This window comes from Mycosarcoma maydis, chromosome 19, assembly GCF_000328475.2.
Source record: "Mycosarcoma maydis chromosome 19, whole genome shotgun sequence".
In the NCBI taxonomy this organism is placed as follows: Eukaryota; Fungi; Basidiomycota; class Ustilaginomycetes; order Ustilaginales; genus Mycosarcoma; species Mycosarcoma maydis.
In genome coordinates, this window is record NC_026496.1 from 152,531 (window position 1) to 178,309 (window position 25,779).

The 25,779-nt window shown below is 48.8% G+C and overlaps 14 protein-coding genes across 14 annotated transcripts; 13 read left to right on the forward strand and 1 right to left on the reverse strand.

The window, feature by feature from the left end:
* Window positions 1–855: 855 nt before the first annotated feature.
* On the forward strand, window positions 856–1,560 carry UMAG_05299 (uncharacterized protein; the record flags this gene model as incomplete). Its single annotated transcript, XM_011393710.1, has 1 exon — window positions 856–1,560. One exon carries the CDS (start codon window positions 856–858, stop codon window positions 1,558–1,560), a length of 705 nt encoding a protein of 234 aa, XP_011392012.1.
* Window positions 1,561–2,084: 524 nt separating this feature from the next.
* UMAG_05300 (uncharacterized protein) lies at window positions 2,085–2,741 on the forward strand (the record flags this gene model as incomplete). Its single annotated transcript, XM_011393711.1, has 1 exon — window positions 2,085–2,741. One exon carries the CDS (start codon window positions 2,085–2,087, stop codon window positions 2,739–2,741), a length of 657 nt encoding a protein of 218 aa, XP_011392013.1.
* A 1,701-nt stretch (window positions 2,742–4,442) lies between these two features.
* On the forward strand, window positions 4,443–5,198 carry UMAG_05301 (uncharacterized protein; the record flags this gene model as incomplete). Its single annotated transcript, XM_011393712.1, has 1 exon — window positions 4,443–5,198. One exon carries the CDS (start codon window positions 4,443–4,445, stop codon window positions 5,196–5,198), a length of 756 nt encoding a protein of 251 aa, XP_011392014.1.
* Window positions 5,199–6,865: 1,667 nt separating this feature from the next.
* UMAG_05302 (uncharacterized protein) lies at window positions 6,866–7,489 on the forward strand (the record flags this gene model as incomplete). Its single annotated transcript, XM_011393713.1, has 1 exon — window positions 6,866–7,489. The coding sequence occupies one exon, from the start codon at window positions 6,866–6,868 to the stop codon at window positions 7,487–7,489; it is 624 nt and encodes a 207-aa protein (XP_011392015.1).
* Window positions 7,490–7,884: 395 nt separating this feature from the next.
* On the forward strand, window positions 7,885–8,466 carry UMAG_05303 (uncharacterized protein; the record flags this gene model as incomplete). The annotated part of the gene is made up of 1 exon (XM_011393714.1): window positions 7,885–8,466. One exon carries the CDS (start codon window positions 7,885–7,887, stop codon window positions 8,464–8,466), a length of 582 nt encoding a protein of 193 aa, XP_011392016.1.
* A 951-nt stretch (window positions 8,467–9,417) lies between these two features.
* Window positions 9,418–10,020, forward strand: UMAG_10555 (uncharacterized protein; the record flags this gene model as incomplete). Its single annotated transcript, XM_011393852.1, has 1 exon — window positions 9,418–10,020. One exon carries the CDS (start codon window positions 9,418–9,420, stop codon window positions 10,018–10,020), a length of 603 nt encoding a protein of 200 aa, XP_011392154.1.
* Window positions 10,021–11,509: 1,489 nt separating this feature from the next.
* Window positions 11,510–12,193, forward strand: UMAG_05305 (uncharacterized protein; the record flags this gene model as incomplete). The annotated part of the gene is made up of 1 exon (XM_011393715.1): window positions 11,510–12,193. The coding sequence occupies one exon, from the start codon at window positions 11,510–11,512 to the stop codon at window positions 12,191–12,193; it is 684 nt and encodes a 227-aa protein (XP_011392017.1).
* A 555-nt stretch (window positions 12,194–12,748) lies between these two features.
* On the forward strand, window positions 12,749–13,612 carry UMAG_05306 (uncharacterized protein; the record flags this gene model as incomplete). Its single annotated transcript, XM_011393716.1, has 1 exon — window positions 12,749–13,612. One exon carries the CDS (start codon window positions 12,749–12,751, stop codon window positions 13,610–13,612), a length of 864 nt encoding a protein of 287 aa, XP_011392018.1.
* A 141-nt stretch (window positions 13,613–13,753) lies between these two features.
* UMAG_10556 (uncharacterized protein) lies at window positions 13,754–14,638 on the reverse strand (the record flags this gene model as incomplete). Its single annotated transcript, XM_011393853.1, has 2 exons — window positions 13,754–14,518; window positions 14,609–14,638. The coding sequence occupies 2 exons, from the start codon at window positions 14,636–14,638 to the stop codon at window positions 13,754–13,756; spliced, it is 795 nt and encodes a 264-aa protein (XP_011392155.1).
* A 2,755-nt stretch (window positions 14,639–17,393) lies between these two features.
* UMAG_05308 (uncharacterized protein) lies at window positions 17,394–18,122 on the forward strand (the record flags this gene model as incomplete). Its single annotated transcript, XM_011393717.1, has 1 exon — window positions 17,394–18,122. One exon carries the CDS (start codon window positions 17,394–17,396, stop codon window positions 18,120–18,122), a length of 729 nt encoding a protein of 242 aa, XP_011392019.1.
* A 2,578-nt stretch (window positions 18,123–20,700) lies between these two features.
* On the forward strand, window positions 20,701–21,288 carry UMAG_05309 (uncharacterized protein; the record flags this gene model as incomplete). The annotated part of the gene is made up of 1 exon (XM_011393718.1): window positions 20,701–21,288. One exon carries the CDS (start codon window positions 20,701–20,703, stop codon window positions 21,286–21,288), a length of 588 nt encoding a protein of 195 aa, XP_011392020.1.
* A 738-nt stretch (window positions 21,289–22,026) lies between these two features.
* UMAG_05310 (uncharacterized protein) lies at window positions 22,027–22,614 on the forward strand (the record flags this gene model as incomplete). Its single annotated transcript, XM_011393719.1, has 1 exon — window positions 22,027–22,614. One exon carries the CDS (start codon window positions 22,027–22,029, stop codon window positions 22,612–22,614), a length of 588 nt encoding a protein of 195 aa, XP_011392021.1.
* An 894-nt stretch (window positions 22,615–23,508) lies between these two features.
* UMAG_05311 (uncharacterized protein) lies at window positions 23,509–24,171 on the forward strand (the record flags this gene model as incomplete). The annotated part of the gene is made up of 1 exon (XM_011393720.1): window positions 23,509–24,171. The coding sequence occupies one exon, from the start codon at window positions 23,509–23,511 to the stop codon at window positions 24,169–24,171; it is 663 nt and encodes a 220-aa protein (XP_011392022.1).
* Window positions 24,172–24,524: 353 nt separating this feature from the next.
* Window positions 24,525–25,073, forward strand: UMAG_05312 (uncharacterized protein; the record flags this gene model as incomplete). Its single annotated transcript, XM_011393721.1, has 1 exon — window positions 24,525–25,073. One exon carries the CDS (start codon window positions 24,525–24,527, stop codon window positions 25,071–25,073), a length of 549 nt encoding a protein of 182 aa, XP_011392023.1.
* Window positions 25,074–25,779: the final 706 nt, after the last annotated feature.

Here is a 25,779-nt window from a genome sequence, read left to right on the forward strand (position 1 = left end):
GCCGGGATGCCCGTTGAAGCTTGGTGTATGTATTTATTTCGGCCTGCAGAGTAGCTAGCACAGGAGTGCCAAGATCGGGACAGTGGCTGTCAAAAGTCATCACGCGCTTGGCCGATTATTTGCTCACTGTGTTAGCTGAGACGATACATTCCTCGACAATTTGAAACAAACAGAAGGCCCTTCAAGCCTTCTTGTTGTCCATCAAGCAGACCGGTTTTGTTCTGGCTCGAGAGGAGAGTGAGAAGCCATCCGGCGGTACAAAGGCTACCAAGAGTGAAATGAACGCCAAGACGATGACAACCGTGGGGATTGTACGTGGTAATTATGAACTGGGACTGTATGTACAACCTCCCGCAGCGTTCTACTAAATCCAACAAGTATGGCATCGTGTCCAATGATAGGTTGTATGATTGTCATGGAGACTGCCGGTGGCTCTTCGTTCTAACAACAGCAGCCGAGTCGCGGCAGTGCTGCCTGGACAACAGCCTAAAGCCCACATAAGGTGAAGGCTTTGTGGAAGCGAGGCTATTCGGGTGGCGAGACGAGCCTAAAAAATGCATTAATGAGTTCCGGTATGGCCAGCCGAGAATGTCAAGAGTCGACCTTAGCAGCTGTCGATGGTCGACTGTAAGCGGCATCGCGCCTGTTTAGATATATCTAGCGATGCTACCTGATGCTCCACTACCAGTCTCCACCGTGGTCAATGGACACGTATGCTCATTGATTGGGTGAAATAGTCAGATAATCAGCTGATCTTTGGCATATAAGCAGGTGCAGCGTCCGAGAGCGACTCAATCATTCATCACGTCTCACCTTACCTTACGTTCCTCGTCCTCGAAAGGGTAGCTTTGAACCATGTGCTCGCATCGGAACATAAGACCTCTCACCTTTCTCGGTGTGCTTGGCTTCCTGCTTTGCACTCTACCAGTCTTTGTCCTTGCCGGTGGTGTTTTTTCTTCAGGTCGAAGTCGTGATTATAGCAAGATAGGACGTGGTCGCGGCGAAATAGATTCCGGAATGATGGACATAGCCAGTGCAAGCAGCATCCAGGAGGGTCTTCTACATGGATCCATCGCTCAGCAGCTACCTTCGAAGCTGTTAGTGTCCAGCACTCCGAACTTAGTGCTCGAACAATCTGCCGCGCCTCTTCAAGCAAAGCTTCGCCAACTCGGATATCCTGATGCTAAAGTTACTGTCCACGACGTCAACTATCGAGACATGCAGAAGGTCCAAGACAAGGTATTGGACCAGATGAAAAGGGATAGTGGAAGGAGGCAGTTTGTGCCTATCTTCGATTCAGGGGGGGTGGCTTCATATGCGATGTCCCTTAAGCGTCCGTCTGGAGCAGCTTGGCCGAAAAGCGTAGGAAGAGTTGCTGGCAAAGATTCTGTCAGCAAAGCTGCCATTATGAGCGTTTACATGTCGGGACAAGGAGAGGAGATGAGTCGTAGCATCGTACTGCATGGGATTGCCAAAGTCAAGCACGCGAACAATTTGCACCAACCCCCGATTGAAGTGCAGCAGCAAATGTACGACATTAAGCGGATGCTGCATCTCTGATTCGTGAGCGCTTTTCCTTTAACCCGAGTCTCACTCCAGATTCAAAGATGTTGACATACCTGTCGTCTCCTTGGCTTGCTTTCTTGACGTTGTCAGCCAATGATAGTTGTCTTCCCCATCCGCACCATGTGACAAGCTGGTTGTGAAGGCTTCAACAGTCACGAGTGAAATTGAGAACAATGACAACTTTCTCACGCTGCATGCTTTGCTTCCGAGGTTTCCACCGCAGTGGTCACGGAAGAGCCATTCAATTTCGGATTTCCAAGCCTGTATCGCTCAGTGTGGGCGGTTGTGGTAAGTCGAGAGCAACAATAAGCAGTAGCGACCGTGGTCAAGGTCGGCCTACTCGGTCATCTACCGATGTTTGTTCAAACCCACCTTGTCATACTTGAAGAAGTTGCTCACTTTGCCCCCGAGTTCTGAGTGCAGAAACCAGCCTTGTATAAAGCATGGTCGTTGTTTGAGCCATTGCATCTATTCCACGACATCGCCAGTCACTATCCTACGTATACGGTTGAATCACGATGCACGCAACCTTCCTCTTTTTTCTATTTGCTCTTGTTACTCTCCACCTGCATGCTTGGGCGCTGCCGAGCCAAAAGCCAGCACTTTCTGACAAGGAGTCCCCGCATCTGGAGAAGCGTGATCCGACACAGCGATACAATTTAAGAACGGTCTCCCTCAATCAAGACAGTTTCAGAGAACTCGTCCGTCTCCTGGGCTACCAAGTCTCATTCTTGGGATATTCCGCAAGCAAGGTCGAACCTCACTTGCAGAACACTGATTCTATCCAGTCAATGATGGGGCTGATCCATCGGCAGATGTCCTCCTTCCCAAATCGACGCCAGTTCATTCCACTAACCAGCAAAGATCGGAACATTAGGACCTACGCCATGCCCCTCTTTTTGGACGAGTTTAAGCGACACAGAGAGGTTCTGGGCAATTTTGCTGGAGCTGGATATGGTGACAACGTCGGATCTCAACGCGCCTTAATCTTTGGAGTCCGTCGTCCTAATCTGCTCGATCTGACACTGTACCGAGGCCCAACAGGCGGCGAACCTGCTATAGTTGAGCTCTATGGAATTGCCAGCTTCAAGAATGCTAGGACGTTTCACAGCAGAGTCGAGCTTCCTTGGCAAGATAGGTATATCGCTCAATCTCTCCACGAAATTCTCCGCTGATGATGCAGTTGGGAAGTGTCTCAACGACAATGTCTTCTTCAAGTGTGCTTCAACCACGAATCACACGATCACAATCATGAATCGTGAATGGACAAAGGCTCCACCTTAGAACTCATTGGAGACGTGACACAGACCCTCTGACTACCAGAGTCACGAGTGTATGTGCTACCCATTTCCGGCCAAATCTTCCCTGCCCTTTCTCTACTCATTAGATCTACGTGGTTTCGTCGAGTTCGATACCTTCCTCTGTTTACGGTAGTTGTCTCAAAATTCTCAGCCCCATTGTTCTGATCAAAGTAGCACCCAGTCCCCAGCCTGTCCCCAGGCAATATAACAAAAGCATGATGCTCAGGTACTTAATTAAATTTCAATTCTCATACTCTTCTTCTTAGGTCCGTTCTTCGTGTGTTCGCTCTCGTAAATCATTTCTTTATTGCCTCAGAGCTGTTTGAGTCCATGTATCTGTTTGTGCTACTGACCATGGGGGAGATTCGGAACTAAGACGAGTTCAGAAATCACAAGGCTGGCAGGTAATGAAAAGTAGGGCTCTAGTCAAGTCAATGAGAAGAAAGGTTCTTTATATGTGACATGTTAAAAAAGGTCTGGTAGAGTATCTGTTCCTGAACCCCTTCAGTCAGTCTATCGTACCCTCACTAACTTCGCTTGTGCTGCATTCCCGCCACAGCAAAAGCTAGCTACATATTCAGAAGCTTGTATTTTGCATGACGGTGGAGAATGAAGCACGTAAATCATCATGTCGAGCATGCTAAGGACAATGAAATAGCCTGGTGACCTCGTTACTGATGCTGTTACTGTTACTGTCCACGATGAGCTGCTAGCTCCTCGCCTTTTGAGACTTGACGTTCTTTGAAAACATTTCTGTCTTTAACCGCATTCATAACATCGCTTGATCTCATCCAAAGATAATAGCCGAATCGTGAATGCAGCTCATATTCACGATTCGTCTAACTTAGCAGAGTTTTCGGGCGCTGGCCTAGGCGAGACATCATTAATTTCATGACGGTGGCTCTTACTTCATTTCTATCCTTGGCTTTCAGTTGTCAACGTCCCATAAACATACCTGGCAGAAACGAAGATACAAAGAGTAGTCACCTATACAATGTACATCCTTACCGTCTTTCTCAGATAGCATCGAGAAAGTTAAACGTCCTTATGAGACAGGGGCTAAAGCTTGAAAGCATAACCAAGACGGGCACCGACTGCCGACCAGAGGGTCAAAAACAACTCGCCCAGCTGAGTGGGGTAATTTTGAATGAAATCTGCAACACAGGTGGCCAACAGAATTTCCTGATCTGTGCGTGTCCTGCAAGACCCCCTCCAATTTGCGTTCAAACTTACCGTGGAAGGGAAATGTAATGGGTAGCATCCATCATCGATCATTGAAGGCAACGGAAGGACGAAACAGGCGACCGTATCGCTGCTAGACGTCAGAATGGTGGCAAAACAAGCACGACTACTTCCTCTTTTGCACCAGATCATGATTTATCGAAAACTTGGAGGCACAGCGAGGGCCAGTACGGCTGCATGTACGACTGGTTGGGGCTATTTTTGATGGGTCCGAACATGATAGGAGGCCAAGCAAGAGTTAGTCGTTTGCGGAATGTGACATTGCAAAGAACATATAAGTGCCGACTTCAAGCCTTCAAGCATTACTGCCTCACTACTGAAGTCAAGATCAAAATGTGGCGTCACATCGCTCTTTCTCATGCCACAGCATGTCTGGCTTGCTTTATTTGCATCGCCCTGATCCAAGAGTCTCGTGCCGTAGCAAAGCCTGGTAGTGCGTTCTCGCGGAAGAGTAGAGACAGACAGATCTCTTCTGTACAAGCTTTCGATACAAGTCCAAAAGTAGATTATCGGCTACACGACTTTCTCTTCACGCCTCGAATTCCTGACCTCCAATACAGAGCTTACATCAATGAGCTTCCCAACACCCTTCGCCGACTAGGATACCAATCCGCACAGGTCATGCCTATCGCCTTGGACTTCACAGCTTTGCTCAAGATCCAGAGCATTGTGCGCGCTCAAATGGCGCAACACAGCTCGAGGAAACAATTCCTTCCCATTCTGTTCAATCCGCGCGTGTATGGTCGTGGCAGACCAACCAAGGTTTACGCGATGCCGCTCGACGGCAGAGGCTACACGAAAGAAGGTATCAGAGATTACGCTGGCTCGAACGGAAAGCAGAAATTAGCTATCTTAGGCACTGTTCTTGATCTTCACACACACATCCAGCCTCCTATCGTCGAGCTCTATGGGGTTGCGGAGGTGACAGGTGCCGCAAAGCTCCTTGCTGACTTGAAAAGCAAGTCAACCCAAGGGCAGGAGCTTCACAATCTGGAACAGTTCCTCGATCTGGACAAGATCGCTTCCGGCACTCCCCAAGTTCCTGTTGCAGTTCTTGCTGAGGCGTCGCGAGGGATCCCGATTCACTAACTATGGGCGCACGATGCTACCTCTGCTTTCTTGTCTACCGTGATGTGTTCAGCGCTGTAAAATTGCCAATCTCATCCACGATTCTTTTCAAATTATTGTGTTTTTCGTTGCCCCCCTGTGATGGGCCACCACGATGTTTGATGCAATGCGATTCAACAAAGTCGGTGTTGTGACTACAAAGTGTATTCTCAGTGTGTCCAGCTGAGAGAATACTGGGGGTTCGATTGCAAACTATCATGGAAGTGAAGTGTATATATACAGCCAAGCCTAAAGCATGTGAACGCGTGTATGCATGTATGAGGGTCTAAGAACAAAGGGTCTGCGAACAAAGGGTCTGGTGATAAAGGGGCGGAACACAAAGCGCTGTTGTTTGTGTATGCTCCAGCTGTGGTGAAGAAGCCCAATTAACAGCGAACACATAGCTACAGCTCATTGGCTGTCCAGAAATCACGAATCTTTGTCGTCGATGTTAACAGATTTCCAGGAGATAAGGTTGTTCATCCTTGATTGAAGAAATCAGTGGCACGTTTCATGTGATGTTCTTCCATATGGTCAGGTGGATGACCTCAAAATAGCGTTGGTCACTTTTGCGCCAGGTTTAGGAGTCAGAACTACACTTCAGAACTTGCGGCTCCGAGGCGAGAGGGCTAGTACCCTAATTTTTCGAGTTGACTTCACCGAGTTGATACTGTCCTCCGTGCCTGAAATACGTTCGATTCAGGCCCATTTTTCCACATCTTTGACTCTGCTGGGATCTTTGAGCGATGATTGAGAGATAGTGGAGGCTTATTCAACGCTCTAGAAGCTTTGCTATGGGTCTCATTCTTTTTGGCAAGCTGTAAGCAAATTTGACCGTATAATGTAGGTTGTGAGTTCTCGCCAACGGCATCACAGTACTCTACTGCTCAGCTCCGGCAGAATCCAGATTAGGAAGGCACTGAAGTGTTTTTGACTCGACAGGACCAAGAAACCGACAGATTACAGGCGAAGTGAAGGAACTTTGTGACAGTTAATCATGTAAAAGGGCGAAGGGCGTATCGGTCCATGTCTCTCCGAGTAATCTCCCTCCTTTCTAATCACACATGAGGAAGGCTAACTTGTAACAGCCGCCTTCATCCAATATTGAAGTGGTATCGAGGCCTACCGAACACTCGTATCTCGTCCAGCGTACCACAAACTGCGTCTATGCCTCTGGCTGCCTCGGCCGTGCCCGATTTATGACTCTATTGATCGTAGTCCCGCAGGATTGTGGGAGAAAGAGTACGTATCGTGGATACCATATGGACTAGCCCGCTTAAACCGTTGCTTCCCACTGTGACAATGTATGACACAAATGCCGAAGTTGATCTCTCCACCGTTCGTGATAGTTGATTTTGTTGCATCTGAAAACTCAATGCAGCATTCTCATTACAGTCGCACGTCAATGAGAGAATTTGCCGCTAGACGGCCGAGGATCGTCCTTCAAATCCGATAGTGCTCTGGCAGATTGATGGACAGTCAGTCGCACTTGTTGCCGTGGCAAGAAAGATAACCTTGAGCGAGAAAGACAGCATCTTTGTGGTTTCAGCATATAAAGCCCCCATCAGTGAATCATTCCGATTTGATCCCGGTATCAAACCAGCAAGCTCTCCTCATTCTCCCATTCAAAGCTCCTCGAAAGAATCATCATGAATAGACTTCAGTCCTACACCAGGGTCTTCATCGCCTTGGTCCTTTTCAGCATGGTTTGCAACTGCTTTGCTACTGGCGGCTTTGACTACGAAAATCTTGCTTCATCTTCGTCTTCCTCTGGCCATCACGATTATCGGTTGGAATCAAGCCCTATGGGAAGGTTTCAGACGAAGGACTATGCCAATCTCCTGAACTCTCGCCTCAAAGATATGGGTTGGGGATCTGAGCCACTTGCCAAGGGATTGTTAGTTCCTAGGGAGGACCTTGAAAGCTTCGTTTCCTCGGTGCAAGATGTACTGAAGACGGAAAGTGGGCAGAAAGGCCTTCTCTATCTTGGTAACACCCCTGACAGTCGGAAGGTACATGCTGTGCTTCTGAAAGGCGCTCAGTCTCGTTCGCCTAACATTGCCATCATTTCGACCCCAAAGGTGTGGAGGTCTTTGAACCAGAAGATCCAGCTGCACACGTTCGCGCAGATCGACAATTCCAATCTTTTCGACCTTCACCAACTTCTTCAACATGACTTCAACTATTCTCAGCTAGACTCGCTCGCCAGGAATGCTCTTCCTAAGACACCTCAATCCGAGTTCGACAATCTGCTCCCTCGCTTCCCTCTTTGAAGTTTCAAGCCTCACAGACAGTATAGATGCCTCAAATCCACTGCTGCCAACTAGAATTGCAAAAACACCCCGTAGACCTTCCCCGTAAAACCCCGTCTCAAAGTTCATCGATGTCAAACTTCAGTGACTTCTTCACTAATGCATGTCTAATTGTCATGAACGACCCACTCCAAAAATTACCTTTTGAATTAGCTGTGGGTTGTTCTGAAGTTCATACATCGACGCAAATGGGAATGCAGATACGATGAGAAATGCAGTCGTCATGCGTGATTCCAGCCCCTGAGCTGCCCTCACCTTCTGATTATGCTCGCTGAGCTGTCAAGCTGGCGATTCTACCGGTGATCATCTTTTCACTTCCCTATCACACTCGCTTCTTGGGCTGTCAAGGCGGCAGTATGTGTCTTCTAATACTTCTAACGATCCTCGTACTGTGGTGCGAATTTACCACAAGCTCCGCTGCAGGACTACTTCCATTAAACTTTCGTTGGAACGGCGGCGGACTGCCGAAGGAAGCCCCGCCTACCAAAGTCTCAACAAGCAGGCACCTGAACGATCTCAACTTCCATCCAAGCATTCAAAAGATGATGGTTACAGTTGTACCACATCGTAATGCCGACCTTCTCTTTTCTTCTCATCCACCGATTGCTCAGTCCATCAGAGAAGAGATGCTGAAATATGGAGGCAGTCTGCCGCTGATACAGCTTTCGAGAACAACATTTCCTATGTCCAGACAGGTCTTAGCATTTCCGCTCCGCGAGCCACACGGGCAAGGAGGTCCAGGTACAACGCTAGCAATTGTAGTCAAGGATGGAACTGACGGCTTCAAAGTTTTAAACTTTGGTCACATCGCTGGTGTTCACCCGGACGTGTTTGCGAACTACTTGTCATCTCTTACTGAAACAAAGGCGTCCTTTGTCACCACTCTCAGAAAGCTCACTCCAAACCTGAAGCTTGCGACTTTGCACTGGCTGCATTGATTGCTAACACATAGGACACAAGCACTTCAACGACCTTGACCAATTCCGACAACTGTCCTTCTTCTGTTTTACAGCACAGCACAGTCCCTTCTTTTGATCATGTACCGGGCTTCGATTCCGCTCCATAGCTACTTGAAAATCTTGATAAATTCAAGCTTCTTGAGTTAGAGGAAGTGCAGTAACGATCAGCTCTGACGTTCCTCATGAGCTGATGCCGGGTACAAGACGAGAGGTTACATTTTTCGTGTTGATCAGTGTTCCTGATCCATGTTCCTGAACCCTCGAACTTAATGAAAAGGCCTGGCTAATATGCTGCTCTCCTATTAAGTTTGGCATCAACCTCCAGTATGATGCCGAAAGACGTTCAAAATGATCGAGTGAAGCCGCTCGGCTGGAGACAGATAGTCAGTCTCTTTCTGTAGCTGTGTCCAATGAAAAAGATGAAGCTAACTTAACGTACCTGCTGTGAATGCCAAGTGGCGTGAGGTTCTGATCTTAATGATGCATGACTTTGAGTCTGACAAAGAAGTTTCCCGGTCGTGGATATCAATCGCAGAGTAACTGTAGGTTCATCGCACTGGTACGGCCATGTCGTAATGCCCTATATGATGCCTTTGTTCTTACTTTGTGGGTCAACTATCCCTCAATTTTACAGTTTTTGGACGACGTGTCATCGACGTTTGAGGCCCACATGGCCCATGCGTTTGCTCCTATGTTGTCCTTGAACTGATCATTTGAGTACAACAGCATCCTTCGCGGCAAATCATAAGAGCGTAGGCATTTGCTCACGATACACCCCAACCAGTCTTCACACAAGGAGGAACCTGGCTCCCAATTTGAGCCAGGTCTGCAGCGTATAAAGACCTACTGGTTGAGCTTGCCGTACGTGACCCACGGTCGGCAAAGTCCTACTGATCGTTTTACAGTTCATTGCAAACAAGGCGCATCGCAATGTTTCTTCGATCAACAATTTGTGCTTTGGTTAGCGCCGGTGTCCTCTTCTGTCAGCTCGCATTGGCTACTCGTTCTGCGCCAGAGCTGGCCAGCGAGCCAAATTCTGTAGACATACCGCAAGTTCAAAATGACTTCTATGATGATTTTCAGCTCCGAAAACATATTGACACACTTTCCGGAAAGCTTTCACAGCTTCGAGTGACCGGATCTGTCTCAGGGCACAGTTTGCCGCCTGCTTTTCGCCCATTTGCAGCAAGAAATCTCCACGAGATCCTCCAGAGTCAAAGCCACCTAAAGCATCTCCTCCACCTTGGCACCTCTGATCCTCATCAGGAATACGCGTTTCTGTTTCCGTACGATCGCACTCAAGAAGTCCTTGCTGTGAGGCAGGATCCACATATCGCCCATTTCGGCTTGATTACAGTCGCTCGAGGCAATCCAGCCACAATTAAATTGAAAGGTTTCGTTCGCATGGAAGGCGTCGAGAACCGAAACTTGCTTGCACATGCCATTCAAGGAGCAGATGGATGGCCTGGTAGTGGCTTGCCTTTCTCACACGATCTTGACTCCCTTTTGCAGGGTCGAATCCATGGCTTTTGATGCACGAAATGGTTTTTCAGGTAGCTGTAAACATCAATCGTGAATCTACCGACCGTCTAGCCGTGGCGACAAAGACGATCCAGCAATTCAGAACATACAGTAGTTCACGTATTTGCGGCTGACCTTTGCCTGCGTGTCTTTTTCGCTCGGCAGATTCAGATCCCACCTGCCCTTCCCAACGCCAAGGCGGAAGAGAAGTTCTTCAATCCAGATCAAGAACCAGCTTGACACGGCTCCTTGAAGCTCTACTTCCTTGGAGTCAGATGCTTTCATTGTAATCAGCACGTAGCCAAACATCTTCTTGGTGCCATCAAGCATGGCATCCCAGTAAGCTACTCAGGTCCATTGCAACAACACGTAAGCTTTGAAAATGTCAAGAGTCTCCCAATGGATCAACCAGGCTGTCAACATATTGAGGCAGAGTTCCAGCTGCGGTTGGCTGAGGACAGGCTTCAAGATGCATCAGCGCGAGCTGATCTGTTCACCAATAAAAACAGTATCTAAGCCTCAGCCAAAATAACTCGCGCCATTCACCACCTCTCACATCCAAGACCTCCTCGTCCAAGTCAGTTCCATGCATTGAATGACGGGATTGCTCCTGTATTCTCACACATCAAATACGCCAGTCTCTTGCCGACGATAGAGCGCAATCGAGACAGTCGTGAACGTTGGCTGTTTACTCTGCAAGATCGATTTAGCCGATGCATTTCGACACATAGTTTCAGCAGTGGTGATGCGCGGCTTCTCGAATTCGAGTTCAACTTTCGATACTTCATGGAGACTAGTCTCACTTTTAGTGGATGAATCTCTACATGGCTCTTCAGCCTCTTCTCTGAGATGGTCCACTGGCTTGTCAGCACAACAACAACCAATATTTAGGAACACTACCTTGAAGGTTTCTTGGGCGCTGTCGCAGCGCACGACAACCCAGGGGGATCGCTCCATGTCTAGCACTTAACTGCGCAGCACTTGGCCTTCAACCGCCCACAGCAACCTTCAACGGCACCACAACGCCCCTTATCACCGATCATCGCTGAATCATCAGCGAGTGATGGTTAGCTCATTCTTCGATTCTGAGATCAGACGAAGAGTATGTGGCTGCGTCTTTCTTCCCTTACTCACGAAAGTGCCTCCAGAGCAGAATCAACCTATCCAGTAAGCTTTGCACTCACAGCTCACAGTGTAAATGATCGACAAAAGTTTCAACCGCGGCTGGATCCCATATAATATGAGATCTGACCCTCGAATGCCAGCAAAAGCGAAAACCGAGTCAACCTTTCCCACGATCAGCTGACAGAGACGTTTTCGGTGTGAAGCAAGCGGCAATATCGCCATTCGCATGAGACTAAGTAGTAGCCACACCACCTGGTGGGGCTACAACCCGACAACAGATGACATCCAATCAGACTATAATTATCTCTGTTGCCCGCGAGTTGACGTCCCTTCCCCCACCACCAGACAAAAGTCGCCTCCTCGAGCTTGAGGAAAGATGCGCTCCAGCTTGATTTTCACCCTGATCTTGGCGTGGTTAGTTACCATTCTGTCATGCCTCGTACCTCACGTCACTGCAACCGATGACGAAGAAGCTTCGAGTAGCCGAAATGATCTGTATGCTAGACAAGATGGCCATCGCCTTAGCTCACAATTGCCACCACTTCCTCCAAGCACGCCTTCACGACATTCTTTTGAAGCTCAAACTCTGCGTCGGACTACTCAACTGCCTTTCGTTGAATTTGTCGAGACATCTGCTACCAGTGAGCAGCAATATCAAGCCCTCCTTCGACTTGGATACAGGCTTGTCGAGTTGGGGCGTAACGGCGCATCACTTCAGATTATTCGGCCTCCACACAACCCCCGTTTCAGTCACCTTTACGAATTAGCGTCCCGCTTGCGCACCTATGAAAATGTTCGGAACGCTTTGTTCCTTCATGTCTCTCACGACAGAAAGGGCAGACTGGTTGCGATTCCATACGCATTCGCGACAGACGGCTATCCTCAAAGATTCAACTGGGTTCTTTTGCAGGTACACCCTGCCATCGAGAGGCTGCCTCCGCGCATCGAGTGGTATGCATATGTCTCTCACCTCGAGCCCAGCTTCCTAGAGATGGATAGAAAGCTTGAGAGTTCTAATGACGTCCAATCCTTGCGATACTTCCTTACTCGTCGTGTCTAACCTGCACATCTCAACATCTGACGTCGTCTTCCTGCTGTCACGTCATAAGAGCGACCCCCCCCCCCAGCCATGCTGCCAAATGAAGGCATTCCGTTAACTGGACGCCGTGAGAGCATGGTGACTCGTTGCAATCACAAATGTAAATTGGTGGACCTTAATGCCCCCGTTTCTCAAGCCCTTACCATGCCGAACTCTCAGTCTCAATATGGACTTTGAGGGCGCCATAGTTCCTCTACAGACCGGTCCGGTCATGCTGCTCAGCCGGTCTCTCCACTTTAATAAGTCCCGCTCAAATTTTAGCTGTATGTGAACTGGTGCTCTTTTCTAGCAGCTTCAAAACTCTATGCGATGCGAGACAGCGTTGAGTTAAAGTAGCACGGCAAATGGCCCACTTTTGCCAATCAGGACTCGAAAATTCAGCTGGCTGCAACACCTGACACAGCGCAGTGAGCGAGAGTTTTGCACGAGAGCCTTTCGCAACGCTTTTAAAGACTCAATTCTGCGACCCCTGTCACCCTCCAGTGATTGAGACACACCAAGACGCACTTGCCCGACATGCATTCCTCTGGCCTTGCAATTCGTGTCTTCTTCGTGGTGACTATCGTGTTGGCACAGTTCAGCTGCCACACTTGCGCCGCAAGCGATGACGAGCTTGATATTTTCGACTATCATCACAGCATCGGCGCAGCTGATCCTTCGTCCTCAATCGATGCGCATGTTATAGCCCAGAACGACCAAAGTTACCCAAGTACACAAATTCATGGCATCCCTTATCTTAGTGAAAGCCCTCGGAGCAGATTTGTTGAAGATCCTGGTTTACCTTCCGTAGGTCCGGCAGCGGTATCTGCTCGTCTTTCTGGCGCCAACACCGATGTCCCGTCGTCTTCACGACATTTGCGAAGGCTTCATAGTTCCCCCAGAGCAGGCTTTCAGCAACCAATTAATGTCAGATTACCTGTCTTACACGAAGCGCCACTTCCGCAAGAGGAATACTGGCACATATTCCGAAGCTTTCGATACAAATTGGACAGGCTTCGACTTAATCCAGCGACACTCAAGCTATCTCAGCCACTCAAAGATGTTCAACGCGTCCACCTTGACCTTCTTCACACGCAGTTGCAGCTTCAAATCGACTCGAAGCAAGCTGTCTTTATTACTCCAACCGCTGATCACAAAGCCCGTATCATTGCAATTCCCATCCAGAGTGAGCACTTCAAGAACACAATAGTCGAGCTACACCCCAGTCAAAAAGTGGCCTGGGCTATCTTGAGTATCAAGAATCATCCACAGACGGTCGTAACATGGTTGAGCTACGCTTTGCTCGAGGTTCACGACCGAGAAACCCTCGAAGATGTTTTAAAGAATGGACATCGTGTGCGAACTTTAGGCAACTTTCTCACTTACAGACCGCCTACTTGAGTCTTGTACATCTCTATTCGGCCTCCTGAGCGGACAGAGACAAACTGTAGATTCTCTCGCACTACCTTGAACAGCAGGAGTAGACTGTTGAAGGACTAAAATTGAAATAGGTTACACGACTTCGAGTGAGTGGAAAATCTCTTACGATGACGTTCCCTCATCGATGAAGACGTATTCCTTTCCATCCGTTCTGTGATCTTGTGATGTGGAAGCTAGCAAGCTTGACGCTCTTCGTTGCGCAATATCGTCCTTCGCCTCCAGAGCGGATCCTATATGATTCATCGCTATTCCATGCATCGCCCTGAGATGGTAAAGATAGTCTCTGACTACCTTGTTTTTGTTTTGATACCCAAGTATTGCCTTCTTGTCTTCAGGAAGATCGGAGTACGTGGTTTCGAAAGTGTCCTTGTTCTCGATCAGGAACTCCCGCTTGTTGTGGAGTCTCTGCCAGTACTTTTGAGCGTATATAGAAGCATAGTTCTTCCAGAACTCGTCTACAAGGTCATCGAAAGCGTTGTATGCGGACCTAATGTCGAAGGTCAGAGAGGTAGCCTGATTCTCAGCCGTCGACCCGCCCTGATTGTGGCCCAAAGGCACTAAGATGTTCACCACACGACCTCTTTGAAGCTCATCGTAGATTGGCTTCACTCTGAGGTGCATGTAATGGTCGATGTACATACGGTAGAAAGCCTGGCTCTGCACTTGATGATGAATCGCAAAGGGTCTGTCCGGGTCGCCTTCCAAGAAAGACAGCCGATAGAACTTGCTAGCCAGCTTGTGTGGAGGAATCAGCTCGTTTGGCTTGGTTGCATCTAGGATATCTTTAGCTGCTTGGACCTGCGACGCGCTAGATGGAATAAGAGGGAGTTTCACTCCAAAGACGAGGGATGGAACCCAAAAGAGAGCCTGTGAATACGTATCGTCAGCAGCTAGAAGCTTTCTAAGCGAAACACTGTGCTCGCTATCATCATCTTTATGTAGAACTTTCTCACTTACCTGGAGTAAGATGAAGCTGAAGCACTTCATTTTGCCCGGAAAGAGTCTTGAGATGTGCAAGCAGAATGTGAGGGCAGGGAAAGCTTGGAGTCTTTGCTTCGAAACAGCGTCCTTTATGCAGTTTCAAAAATGCCGAAAGGTTTGGGCAATGCTAGTCGTCAAGGATGAGCACATCCTTCATTTCGCATGCTTGACAGTGGGACGAGACCGTTGTTACGACACTTGCAACAGTATGCAGTCTCGATCGTAGATGCGTTTGTGGATGTACTTTCAGCATACTAGAATAGAACTCTCAGCGGAGCGCCAAGAATCCAGTAGCTTGCAGCATATGTCGCTTTCCCAAATTTCTCGTGACATTGGTTCACCCCCATCTACAAATGCACGTCGGCGACCCTTCATGATGGTAAGAGAGATACGGTAGCTGCGTTTTTACTTTAGTCTTCGGGTTGACGATGAGATCCCTTCTGGTTGTGCTAGGAGAAGCGGTCTATAACGGTCTGTCAGCAGGTGCAGTTCTCGTTTACTAAGCTTCATATGCTCTGTGCAGCCTCGCTTGCCCCTTCCTTAATTGTGGGTTGGGGTGAAGCGAACAACCTAGGTGGAAAGAATTCATATCACATGGTTCTTATGATGTCCCCCTATGTTACCGACTCTCGAGGTCCCTGTACCTGTCTGCAGGCTGCAGCAATAAAGCAGTCATCTACCAAGCTACGTCACAGACTGTCTTCGGTTGTAATGCTGGACATCAACTAAAGAAGGTCAGATGAATTCGCTCACCACTTGTCTACTGTTCCACTTATCCGTGCGAATTTGAGACCTGGATCGAGCTCAACGATCTAGGCCTTGACTGTCTCTCGGGATCTCTTTTAAGACAGCGATTGAACACAAGGTAGACATAATTTAGGCAACTCATATTACGAACAAACTGCAGTCGTGAGTTTCTCTCATGAGTAGGTCCGGCGTAGGTCAAATGAGGCAGTCAGTTAGGACGACCTTGCAGCCTCTGGGCCTCTGGCCAGGTTTCAGGCGTGTCCTAAGTCCGCCTTGCGCTGTTGCATAAAAATGTGAATGAAGACGAGGTCCAGATGAGCTCAGCCTCGTGACACGATGAGATGACCTGCTTGACCTTCATTTGTCAACAGGATGCAAAACATTCTTGATGAACATGCCTATATAAGTTTCCTTTACACCTAGCGAGTGCCGCTCCTCATGCAGCGACAGCCTCAATTTCAACGTCCCTTGAGCGCCCCTACTATATATATTTTTTGAGTGAAGCAAGTCAGCCTGTAATGGTACCTATCGAAGGTCAGCCACCGAACTTTGAAAAAGAAACACGAATGCAAACCACATTCAGATGGCTTCTTGGCTTCAACCGAGCGAGTCCGAACCAAAGGGCAGTGCTGAACGAATGACCGAATGCATCCGAGGATTGGCCTCTTTTATAGTGGAATATTAAGGCTACAGGTGAGGCCACATGCACAGCTGGGCCAACTAAGCCAGGAAGTCAGGAAGTCAGGAAGGCAGGAAGGCAGGAAGGCAGGAAGGCAGGAAGCCAGGAAAGCGGTTGAGTTGAATTGTGAAGAAGGTTCAATAACTTAGGCTCGGCAGTGCGATTTCGGTGACCGCGTCGAAATAAACTCCTTACCTTCCTGTGACTTGTGCCAAGCGGCCCAGAGCTCAAGCTACCCTCTGCAGGCTCACTTTACATATCGAACCACTCAATACCGTCAAGAATCTTCTACATTGTACACGCCTATGATGGCTTTAAGCGTTCGTTATTACACTCTACATTCACGATTTGACCACCGTCATGTCAAGTTTATCGACTTGTCATACCCACGACTGACAAAACAAGCGCTGATGGGTGCACGTCCGAGCCTCTTCCCAGCCCGTATCTAGAGTCTTGCCACAACCTGAAGGACCTCAGCTCGTCGATCACCTTGCTATTAGCAATGTACCCCAGTGCCAGAATCAAGATCTAACCGTTGTGCGTCCTGAACGCTCCAGATGCTCGACACCCAGTACAATAAGTCGCCCATTCGATTTCAGTGCACCGAATTTGAAGTCAAGGCAGAGACAAGACCGAAAAGTCGATCTACATGCTCGTGGCTACTTGTTATATCTGTTCGGAAGTAATATCAAGAGTTTGTTTCATATTGTGTTCCGATCATCGACGCACGCTGTAGTCAGTGCTCACGAAGCCAGGGATAGATCGTAGTTTTGATTCCTCAAACCTTGAGGGCTGTTTTCCATCTCCTTCATCTCGGTCTTTGTACGGGTTTAAGAACCATATCACATGAGAATCCACAGGCGTAGTAAGCTTGCAGGTTACAGATCTCCACTGCCCCAAGCAGCGAAGCACAGTTGTCGACGGCTGCGAGTCGAAACCTTGCCGATTCAACTCTGAGTCGTCATCGTGGGTTTCGCCGCGTGAGTCTCTCGTCTCTAGCTTATGCTTGTGAACGATATTGGACTTCCTATACCAAGCATGCTGAAGTAAGAAGCGAAAATCCGAATCTATCTCGTGCGTCACGGAAGAAAGAAGGTAATATCGGAAGCTTTTGATAGTTGCGCGGCTACGTATGAGGCTTATAGGGTGACATCTGTGCAAATGAATGCTTCCGCTTCGCTTCTGACCCTATGGATGCAATATTAGCATGCGAAGAAAATGGGAGCTGCAGAGTTTGGACATAAAAGGCAGGTCTGCGCAGACTGAGCAGAGGTTGAGTCTCATCAGCAGCAGACACTTTTTCTCTCACAACAGCATTCTCCACGCACGTTGAATATGAGCATCATCAAACGTTGGTTTCTACTGGCGATAATTACGACCACCATTGTTTCCGTACGAACTCAACCAATACCTCCGACAATCTTCGACACAAGTTCAGCGATTTTGGGAGATATTGACGACACAACTCGCCAGCAAGCACCTTCGCAGTCGAATCTGGCCCGTATGCCTACTCAATTGGCGTCTTCTCGGTCTGCCCCCGCAGCTCCTGTTCAAGATGCTTCCTTTGGGGATGGTTCGCGGAACTTTCTCATGCAACTTCCGATGGTACGAACAGACGTCGTCAGATCGATCCTTTCCGACAGATTTTCGATCGAATCCAACTTTGCTTTCCAGCAGCTTCTCGGCCCGGACGAGCGAAAGGCTTTGTATGATTTGGCTGAGAATCATATGAAGAAGCCTGGAGCAACTTGGTTATATGCAGTGGTGGATGAGCCTCAACTCGACCTCACTTACAAGAAGCAGCTGTACGTGGCTGCGCCGATCCCACAGTATGAGTGGAAGAAAGCGGTAGGCTTGCACATTGCTCCGCAAAGTGAGCATTGGCTTCCATTTATCTTCTACAAAGCGATAGTTGACCGCAGCAAATGGAGTCGTTTCAGATTAGCAGGAATAGAAGTGGTGAGGGAGCCGGAAGAAGCAGTAAGGGTGCTGTTCTCAAATGATAAACGCGAAACACTCCACGATATTGCCGGCCATCTCGGCCTGGCTGTCAATCTTATCTAGCCGCGTCGCTTAGATCTTGCCGGTTGCAGCATAACTGTTTGACGCCAGTACTTTTATACACAGGGCTGCTTTATTGCGAACCTGCACGAGCACTCGCGACTACTACCAAACTCATCGACCTCCACACAGGCTGCTCCGTATTGTGTAGATGTCTGCGATACAGACCCGAGTAGCAATTCGTGATTTGCTAGCTGACACAAGGGGATTTATCACGTGTCAAAGTTATAGTTGAGGTGATCTCTGTTTCGCAATCGTGAATCTGATTCACGATTCGGTTCAAGCTCTGAGAATGTGAAACATGAGAATCAGTGTGGCCCCTGTGTGAAAGGCAGAGGTATAAGTCACGAGCACAGATGCTGCAACGCCAATCGCCCCATTTCGAGTTCGTCAAGATCACAGCGATCACCGAGGTCAGTCGGCTTGGGCCTGGCTGAAGTCAGCGCTGACATCAAAATCGAAAGGCGTTCTCGCCTTGGATTTTATTGGATTATGAGTGTGTCGACGCAAACCCGAATCAAGAACAGGCGACTCTATTGATATCGACGGAGAATAGGGTGTAGATACAAGTGTGTTGCTCTGTGGCTATTCTAGAGGTGAGAGCGGGACTATTTACTGTATGTCCTTTGGTTTGGGGCGTCTACCCTGTGGAGGGTGAAACGGGACGCCCCCTTAGCTTAACTGTCGAAGCCGCTGAGCTGCGGTGTCGCTAAGCTATCGGATTCCTAAGCTGTACATTCCAGGGTTGATTGGCAGGCTGGTGTTTATTTGAACACTTCCAATCTGCTGCCAGCACCGTAACCGCAGGTACATCTATGTTGAAGTCGAGAAAAGTTTGGACCAGTACCGACCCAACCCAACCCCTCCCCCATGCCTTGAGCTGGTTCACGTTTAGACTATACACTAGCTCGTCTTGTTTTCAAGACCGCATAATCCAAGTGCCTGAGCTGCCATGAACCTGACTTGAATGGATTAATCGCTGGTTTTTGTTGGCGGCCTGTCAGCATAGCGGCGTCCCGCTTCAGCGGCAAGGGGTCGCCCCGCTTCGACAGCGATACACACACACCTGTATCTACACCCCCTTCTCTGTCGATATAAATAGAACCGCGTCTGCCATTTGGTTTACCTTGACATACACACGAATCTGCCAACAGATTATGAGACCTAGCGGTTACTAGGGATCTCGACACAAACATTAGGGTCAAAGAGTAACTCCTGAGGCATCACCCCAGTCGTAGCAACACACAGTGTCATACGTGCTGCGATCAGCCAGCCGGCAATGAGTCAGCGCACCAACAAGCTCGCTTCAACAAGGCTAGAGCTGAAGCATCGATCAGCGCGGTCATATACACCAGCAGCAAGTTCGATCAAAATGGACATTAAAATGTCTGCAGGATCTCCGCCGGTGCTGCGAGGCAATGGCGACTACTACACCTGGCGAAGGCAACTAGAAATCTACGTCGACGGCATAGACCCAATCATGTGAGACGCCATCACTGGTGTGGCATTGGACCCGATCGACGTGACGGATGAGCACCTCCGCATCTATCTCCAAGAGACCAAATTTCGCGCCGTCGACGTTCTCCTACGAGCTGTCGCCCCAAAGATGCAGGTGGTGGAGACACTAGCGATGGCTGGATTTGGGATACTGGCGCCGACATGCATATTTGCAAGGACGAGTCGATCATGTCGGACCTTTAACGGGTCAACGATCGCATCCAGCAGGTGCAAGATCCTCCAATCGAGTACGATACCGTGGGAAATGTTACCCAAAGCGTCGATACCAACGCCGGCGTCAAGAGCGTGGTGTTGTCAAAGGTTGTGCTGTTGCGAGGCGGCAACTTCAATCTGTTCCCGCCAAGAGCAGCGGTCAAGAGCAGCAGTCAAGGCAAGCGGAGGAGACGTCAAGCGCGACAAGCAAAGCAGAGAATGCATCATGGTCATCAAGGACCAGCAGCGCGTGCAGGTAGCTCGAGCTCGCGCGACAGGGAGCGGCGCAGGCTTCTTGATGGTGGGCTGAGCCTATCGCCCTGCGTCGTTGGGTGGTATCTCCCACAGTGAATGCAGACATTTTGGTGCAAGTATCCTGAGCAAGGTCGTCTGAAGTGGTGGCAAGGGTAGTAAGAAGCTTTTGTGCCGCGGTTGCTGTCATCACCTAGCGACAGGCTCGGACACTGGCGGTCACCAGGGTTCGGGTTGCCATTGGTCGTTAAAGTTCAGACGTGGCAAAGCTCGTGCGAAATTTCCTTTGATTACACTAGGCTGATGAGCGCTTTGAAGGCAGTCGCAATGACCATGTACATCATCATCGAAGATCGAGCAGCTTAATGCCCCTTGAAAGGAGGATAGTGGGTAGAAGACAAGAAAGTGACCTCATCAAGTCGACAATGGTTTAGGGGCGCTCAGGAGACGACAAGAAAAAGAAATCGAGAAAAGCTGTGGAGCGTATGGACGGAACTGCCTCTGTCCGGCTCTCAGGCTTTGAGGCTTGTGGTTCAGGTATCATATAAAGTTGGGCATTGTGTCCGGTCACGATGAATCAGTCACGAGCCCAGGACTGGCACTCGGTGACTGCACAAGGATGTTGGTCTTTCCTCTTGTTCAAAACGCATTGGTTCTCTTTGCACTTGTCTTAGGCTGCTCTGCACCGCGGACCAGTAAAAGTAGATCCACTCGCTTTAGAGGCGCCAAGGCGACAATTCGTAAAGGTCAGATAACGGATCAAGTCCAGACATTCATCACACGCCTGTCGGAACAGGAACTTTTCGCGTTAAATCAGGTCAAATACTGGATTGACACTCAAGCCCATCCTGAATATCAGCGTCGCTTGCTCAATAATCTGTTTCAAGGAGGCACGAATCGAAGTCCGACATTGCTCTCGCTTGGAACCAATGATGCGGGGGACCATATGGCGGTCTCGATCCTCAAGCCAGACATCGAGACGGCAGCCTTGCTGGCAGGCCCAGAACGGAGAAGACCCAGAGGTTGGTCAACCCGTAAAGGCTTGATGCTGATGCACCTTACTTCAAATGAGCCCCCAAGTGTGGTGGGCTGGATCTTCATGAAAAATCACAGATCTGCAAATGCATTGACAACCTCGTCTGAAATGGTTTCGCTGGACAATTTCGAATGGCTGCATGGACTTTCAGGCATCGTCCGAGAAGTGTAGAATCGAGCGGCCAGTCGGTAAAGCTCTGCAAAGCTTTCGTGCTGCGTTCGGATGGCCACTATGGTGATACAAAACGTCTGAAGGCGGTACTGAAAGCGCAGCCCGCTTTGACCCCTTCATATGTGACAGAAGTCAAACTCATTATGTACGTTCCTTCTTTCCATTCTTTTCTTCTGGTTATCAACTAAGTTAAGTTAACTTATATGGACTTTCCTGATACACAAGCGTGGATATTCAAGCATCTGTATGATAGAAGCTTGATTCATCCACTTTATACCAGAATGTCTCAGTCGGTGACATAACTTTGCTGCTCAAATTTCCTGAACTGTAGTTGCTACCGGAAGTTTTCGTCTGCACATCTCTCAAGAACGCCCTTCAAAATTCTCACAGGCAAGCGACAATTGACAGAGCCCTGTAGCGACGTCCGATTCTAGTCGTCACTTGGCTACGGAATGGCTGATCAGAGTCATCAGAGCGAGCGTCAGCTTGTTGGGCCTATGACAACTAAGGCCAGTCGTACAGCTTGACTACCTTCGAGCCAAAACAAGGTGGGTTGTAGCAAAAAGTGACCTCATAGAGCAGGCAGAAAAGGACTCAAATATGAAAGGGAGACGTATGTGCTTACGTTGGCTATGGGTATGTGACCTCAAGAGCTACTCAAAAAGCTGCCCTCTAGGTCATGAACCAACGCTCTTGACCTGTAACTACAATTCAGCCCAACACAACAGCACCGCAAGAATGTTGGTTTCTCCTCTTTTCAGACTTACCTTGCTTCTGATAGCTCTTGTGTTGGAATGCTCGGCACCAAAGGCAGACAAATCTAAATCAGCTCGTTCTCGAGGCACCAAGTCGACGATAGGTAAAGGTCTGGTAACGGATCAAGTAGCGTCCTTCCTCGCGCGTCTATCAGGCCAAAAACTCCTTTCTCCAAATCAGGTTAAGTACTGGATGGATACTCAGGCCCTTCCGAATCATCAAGGTCGATTGCTCAATAACTTGTTCCAAAGCGGCACCAATCGAAGTCCGAGATTGCTCTCACTTGGAACCAACGACGCGGGGGATCATATGGCAGTCTCCATCCTCAAGCCAGACATCGAAACGGCAGCCATGTTAGCAGGTTCAGAGTACGCGAGACCAAAAGGCTGGAACACTCGTAATGGTGTGGTCCTAATGCTCCTCAGATCGAACGAGCGGCCGAATGTGATCGGGTGGCTCTTAATGAAAAATCACAACTCTGCGATGGGCTTGAAAACCTCGTCTGAAATGGTTTCGCTGGACAACTTCGAATGGCTTCATGGATTGTCGGGCATCGTCCGTGAGGTGTAGATTCTTTGACGTGCTTCATTCAATTGTATTGTGAGCCCGTGCTGCCATAACCAGCTCTCTGTCTTACCGCAGCTCATCTGAAGGGGCGAGACCGTGTTGCAACTCGTTTCACCCAACTTCTTGTACAGATTACTCATTCAAAATTATGTATGCCCTTTACATGTTTCCTGTTTATCTCTTGCTTCCGACCTTACTCTTCCAGATCTTCCGGACCCTTGCGACACGATATATGCGTCTTCGGTTTTGGCGCTCGAATCAACTGCTCGGTGATTAGTTTGCTCCAGCTTCTACCAGTCACGATTGTTTGTGCTCGAAGATGCTCTTTTCTTCCAGTCAAGAGTAGTTGCAGGAAAGTCGCGGCCCTGCATCATTAGCAACCTCTCGCCCGATCTTTCAACCATTCATGATTTATGCTAGCCATTCCGCAGGTGCGGCACCCGACATGGCTGGGCACTTTTAGGCCACATACTCGTGACTGTAGCTGCAATCTTCTTCATATTTCAAATAGAAAGACTCCGGCCCGGAACTTTTCTTTTGGGCTGTTGTAAGCAACCCTCAACCTTTGAAGCACGTCGTGCTCATATGTTTGAGCCAGGGCTGGGGGCTTTATCATACTCGCACGCACACTGAAAAAACCTCATCGCTATGTATGGTCGTTGTCGGTGGTTCATCATTCCGTGGGAACTTGGAGAGATTTCGTCTACACAGGTCTCAAAAACGGTTGTTCAATATTTCCGTGAGCAAGCAGAGAGAGACAGACTACCTTTCGTGTCCCATCAGCTCATTTACACTATACAAGCCTCTACTTTCGAGCATCAAGGTTGTTTATATAAGAGTCTTAACGCGGACAGCAAAATGTCGTCTCTCCCAGCTACAGAGAGTCTTGCACCAACGATGCAGCTCTGCGTCTCCAACAAGCTCAGAGTCAGTCTCATCTGGGCATGTTGCCTGGCTCTGATGGGCTTAGGTGCGCCAGTTTCTGTAGAATTCTCGTCATCACTAGCCGTGTTCGTCGACAGGCTCGAAGATGCTTCTGTACCAGTTCTACCGAGACAATATCATTCGACCTGGGACTTTTCCTCGAACAAGGTGCACCATTGGCTCACCAGTTTTCTGTTTAAAGACGGCAAAAACTTCAACCCTAAGCTCTTCTACTTGGGTAGAGACCCATTGAAATTAGATACCCATCTCGCTGTCGCACACTGGTATCCCAACACTTTCCTTCTAAATCGGGTCCGTCCGATAGGTGCTCAGACCGTCAACCTTGAATACCGACACGGTCTCCTCGCAATGAAGCTGGCCTCGCATGAAGAGCCAGAGTTCGTTGGAATATTGTGGATCAAAGATAAGAGGAACGCAAAAAAAGCTCGAGCAGCTGATCGAGCAAAGCGATCTGGAAAGCATAGAGAGGAGCGTCGAGAATCTCAAGGACGTTCAAAGAGTGATCCACCATGGGATTATTTGATCGAGGTGCGCTGCAGCCTCGATCCACTCTCGATTACGAGTCTGTCCACGATTCTCGTCTACATACACAGAATCACGTGCTTGTTACGATAGTCATCTCTCTTTTTTCTCTTGTGGAAGAGCATAGTTGGTCATATCCACCATGTATTAGCACAAAAACTAAAGCCATAACTTCACAACCTAGTGTTCGACTCATCGGATTGTGCGCTTATGAAATCAGTTCTCAACTCTTGACTTCATTTCGAAGTCGACAGAAGACGAGTGAGAAGGACCTTTCGTCTGAGGACCAAGCTTCCATTCTACTATGCTCTCCGCCCTCATTCAGCTATTTGGGATAGGCTGGTCAACGATAAAAGTCAACCGTCTTGAGGAGAAGTATCCGCGCCTTTCGGAAGCACATCCTTAATGTATTTCTTGTAATCCTTGGCAAGAGGCCTTCAACGTAGATGACCTCGCTCCATATACTGCTCTTCATCATCCTGCACAGGCTTCTCATTCCTTTAGTTAGGTCTGCGAGCACAAATCTCGACCCTTACCCAGGCGCTCCGGCCGCGAACATACATTTCCACGTAATCCAGCAAAGCAAAGCTGAAAGTGCGGCTTCCATAGCGGAAAGAATCTTGTCGCTACCTCCAGGCTATCTGCGTCCCGTGTACGGCTATGAAGAGATTCAGCGACAAGCTCTGTTACATCACATCCAAGTACCCGATTCTCGCTTTGCGGTTTTTGGCAGAAACAGCGGGGAGGGATGGTTCGTCGCCAGCCCATGGGTCATTCGACGATCGGAACAAGAGCCCTGGACACGATGTCTTGCCTTCCTCGCAGTCATGAGGTCAGGCGAAGCGATTCCTCTTGGATACGCTACTGTGAGGGAAGGTGTGCCCCCTGGACATACCGAGGACCTATGGACAACGGTTCGTAGAGCTGCACTGACGACGCAACAAGACATGCTGACCACATTCGGACTCAGAACACTCGTCACGCCTGCAGTCTGAAAGAGAGACACCAAGAAGTGCCGCAAGTCCAGCAACCTTGTCGATATCAGATTCGCAGTAACTTACAAGAAGAAAATCATAACTAACTTATCAGCATTTTGGTTTCGCGTAACAGATCCAGAGTCCATCCAAGGGGTTGAGATGATGTGATCAGAAAGCCTCGGCCGGTCGACACGACATTCGTGATTCGTCATATGCTACGGCGAGGTCAACATCTCTCGATATCAAAGAAATACAAGGCGGCTTGGTCGACTCGGCTATGTGTGCAGACCTGTCTACATTTGGATCAGTCCGCATAGCCTGTTAGCAGTTTTGTCCCTATACTCTGCTTCTTCCCGTCTCCTGCCTCGAGATAACCTAGTTACATACTACGATTCAGAAAATGCTGTACAACATGGTCAAGTTTGTGGCGGCTTTTGTGTCTGGACTGTGCTTACAAGCTAATTCTCCCCGCTTCTCTATCCGCCGGTGGATCTCGGAGATCTTTGCATGCTCTTGCACACTCACGACGTTCTTTTTGCCCGTTTGTTCCTTTGCTTCTTCTTTCTCCTTTCTGCGTTCCCCCTTCTTCATTGGCTCACTTCATTCTGGCTCTCACTCTTGTCAAAGATGCAAACCAGCGATTGTCGCTTAGCCGGGACTTCTATGATGTCCTATGTATGTGCAACTCTTTAGCTGTCCCTCGCTGTTTGTATCTGGACATACT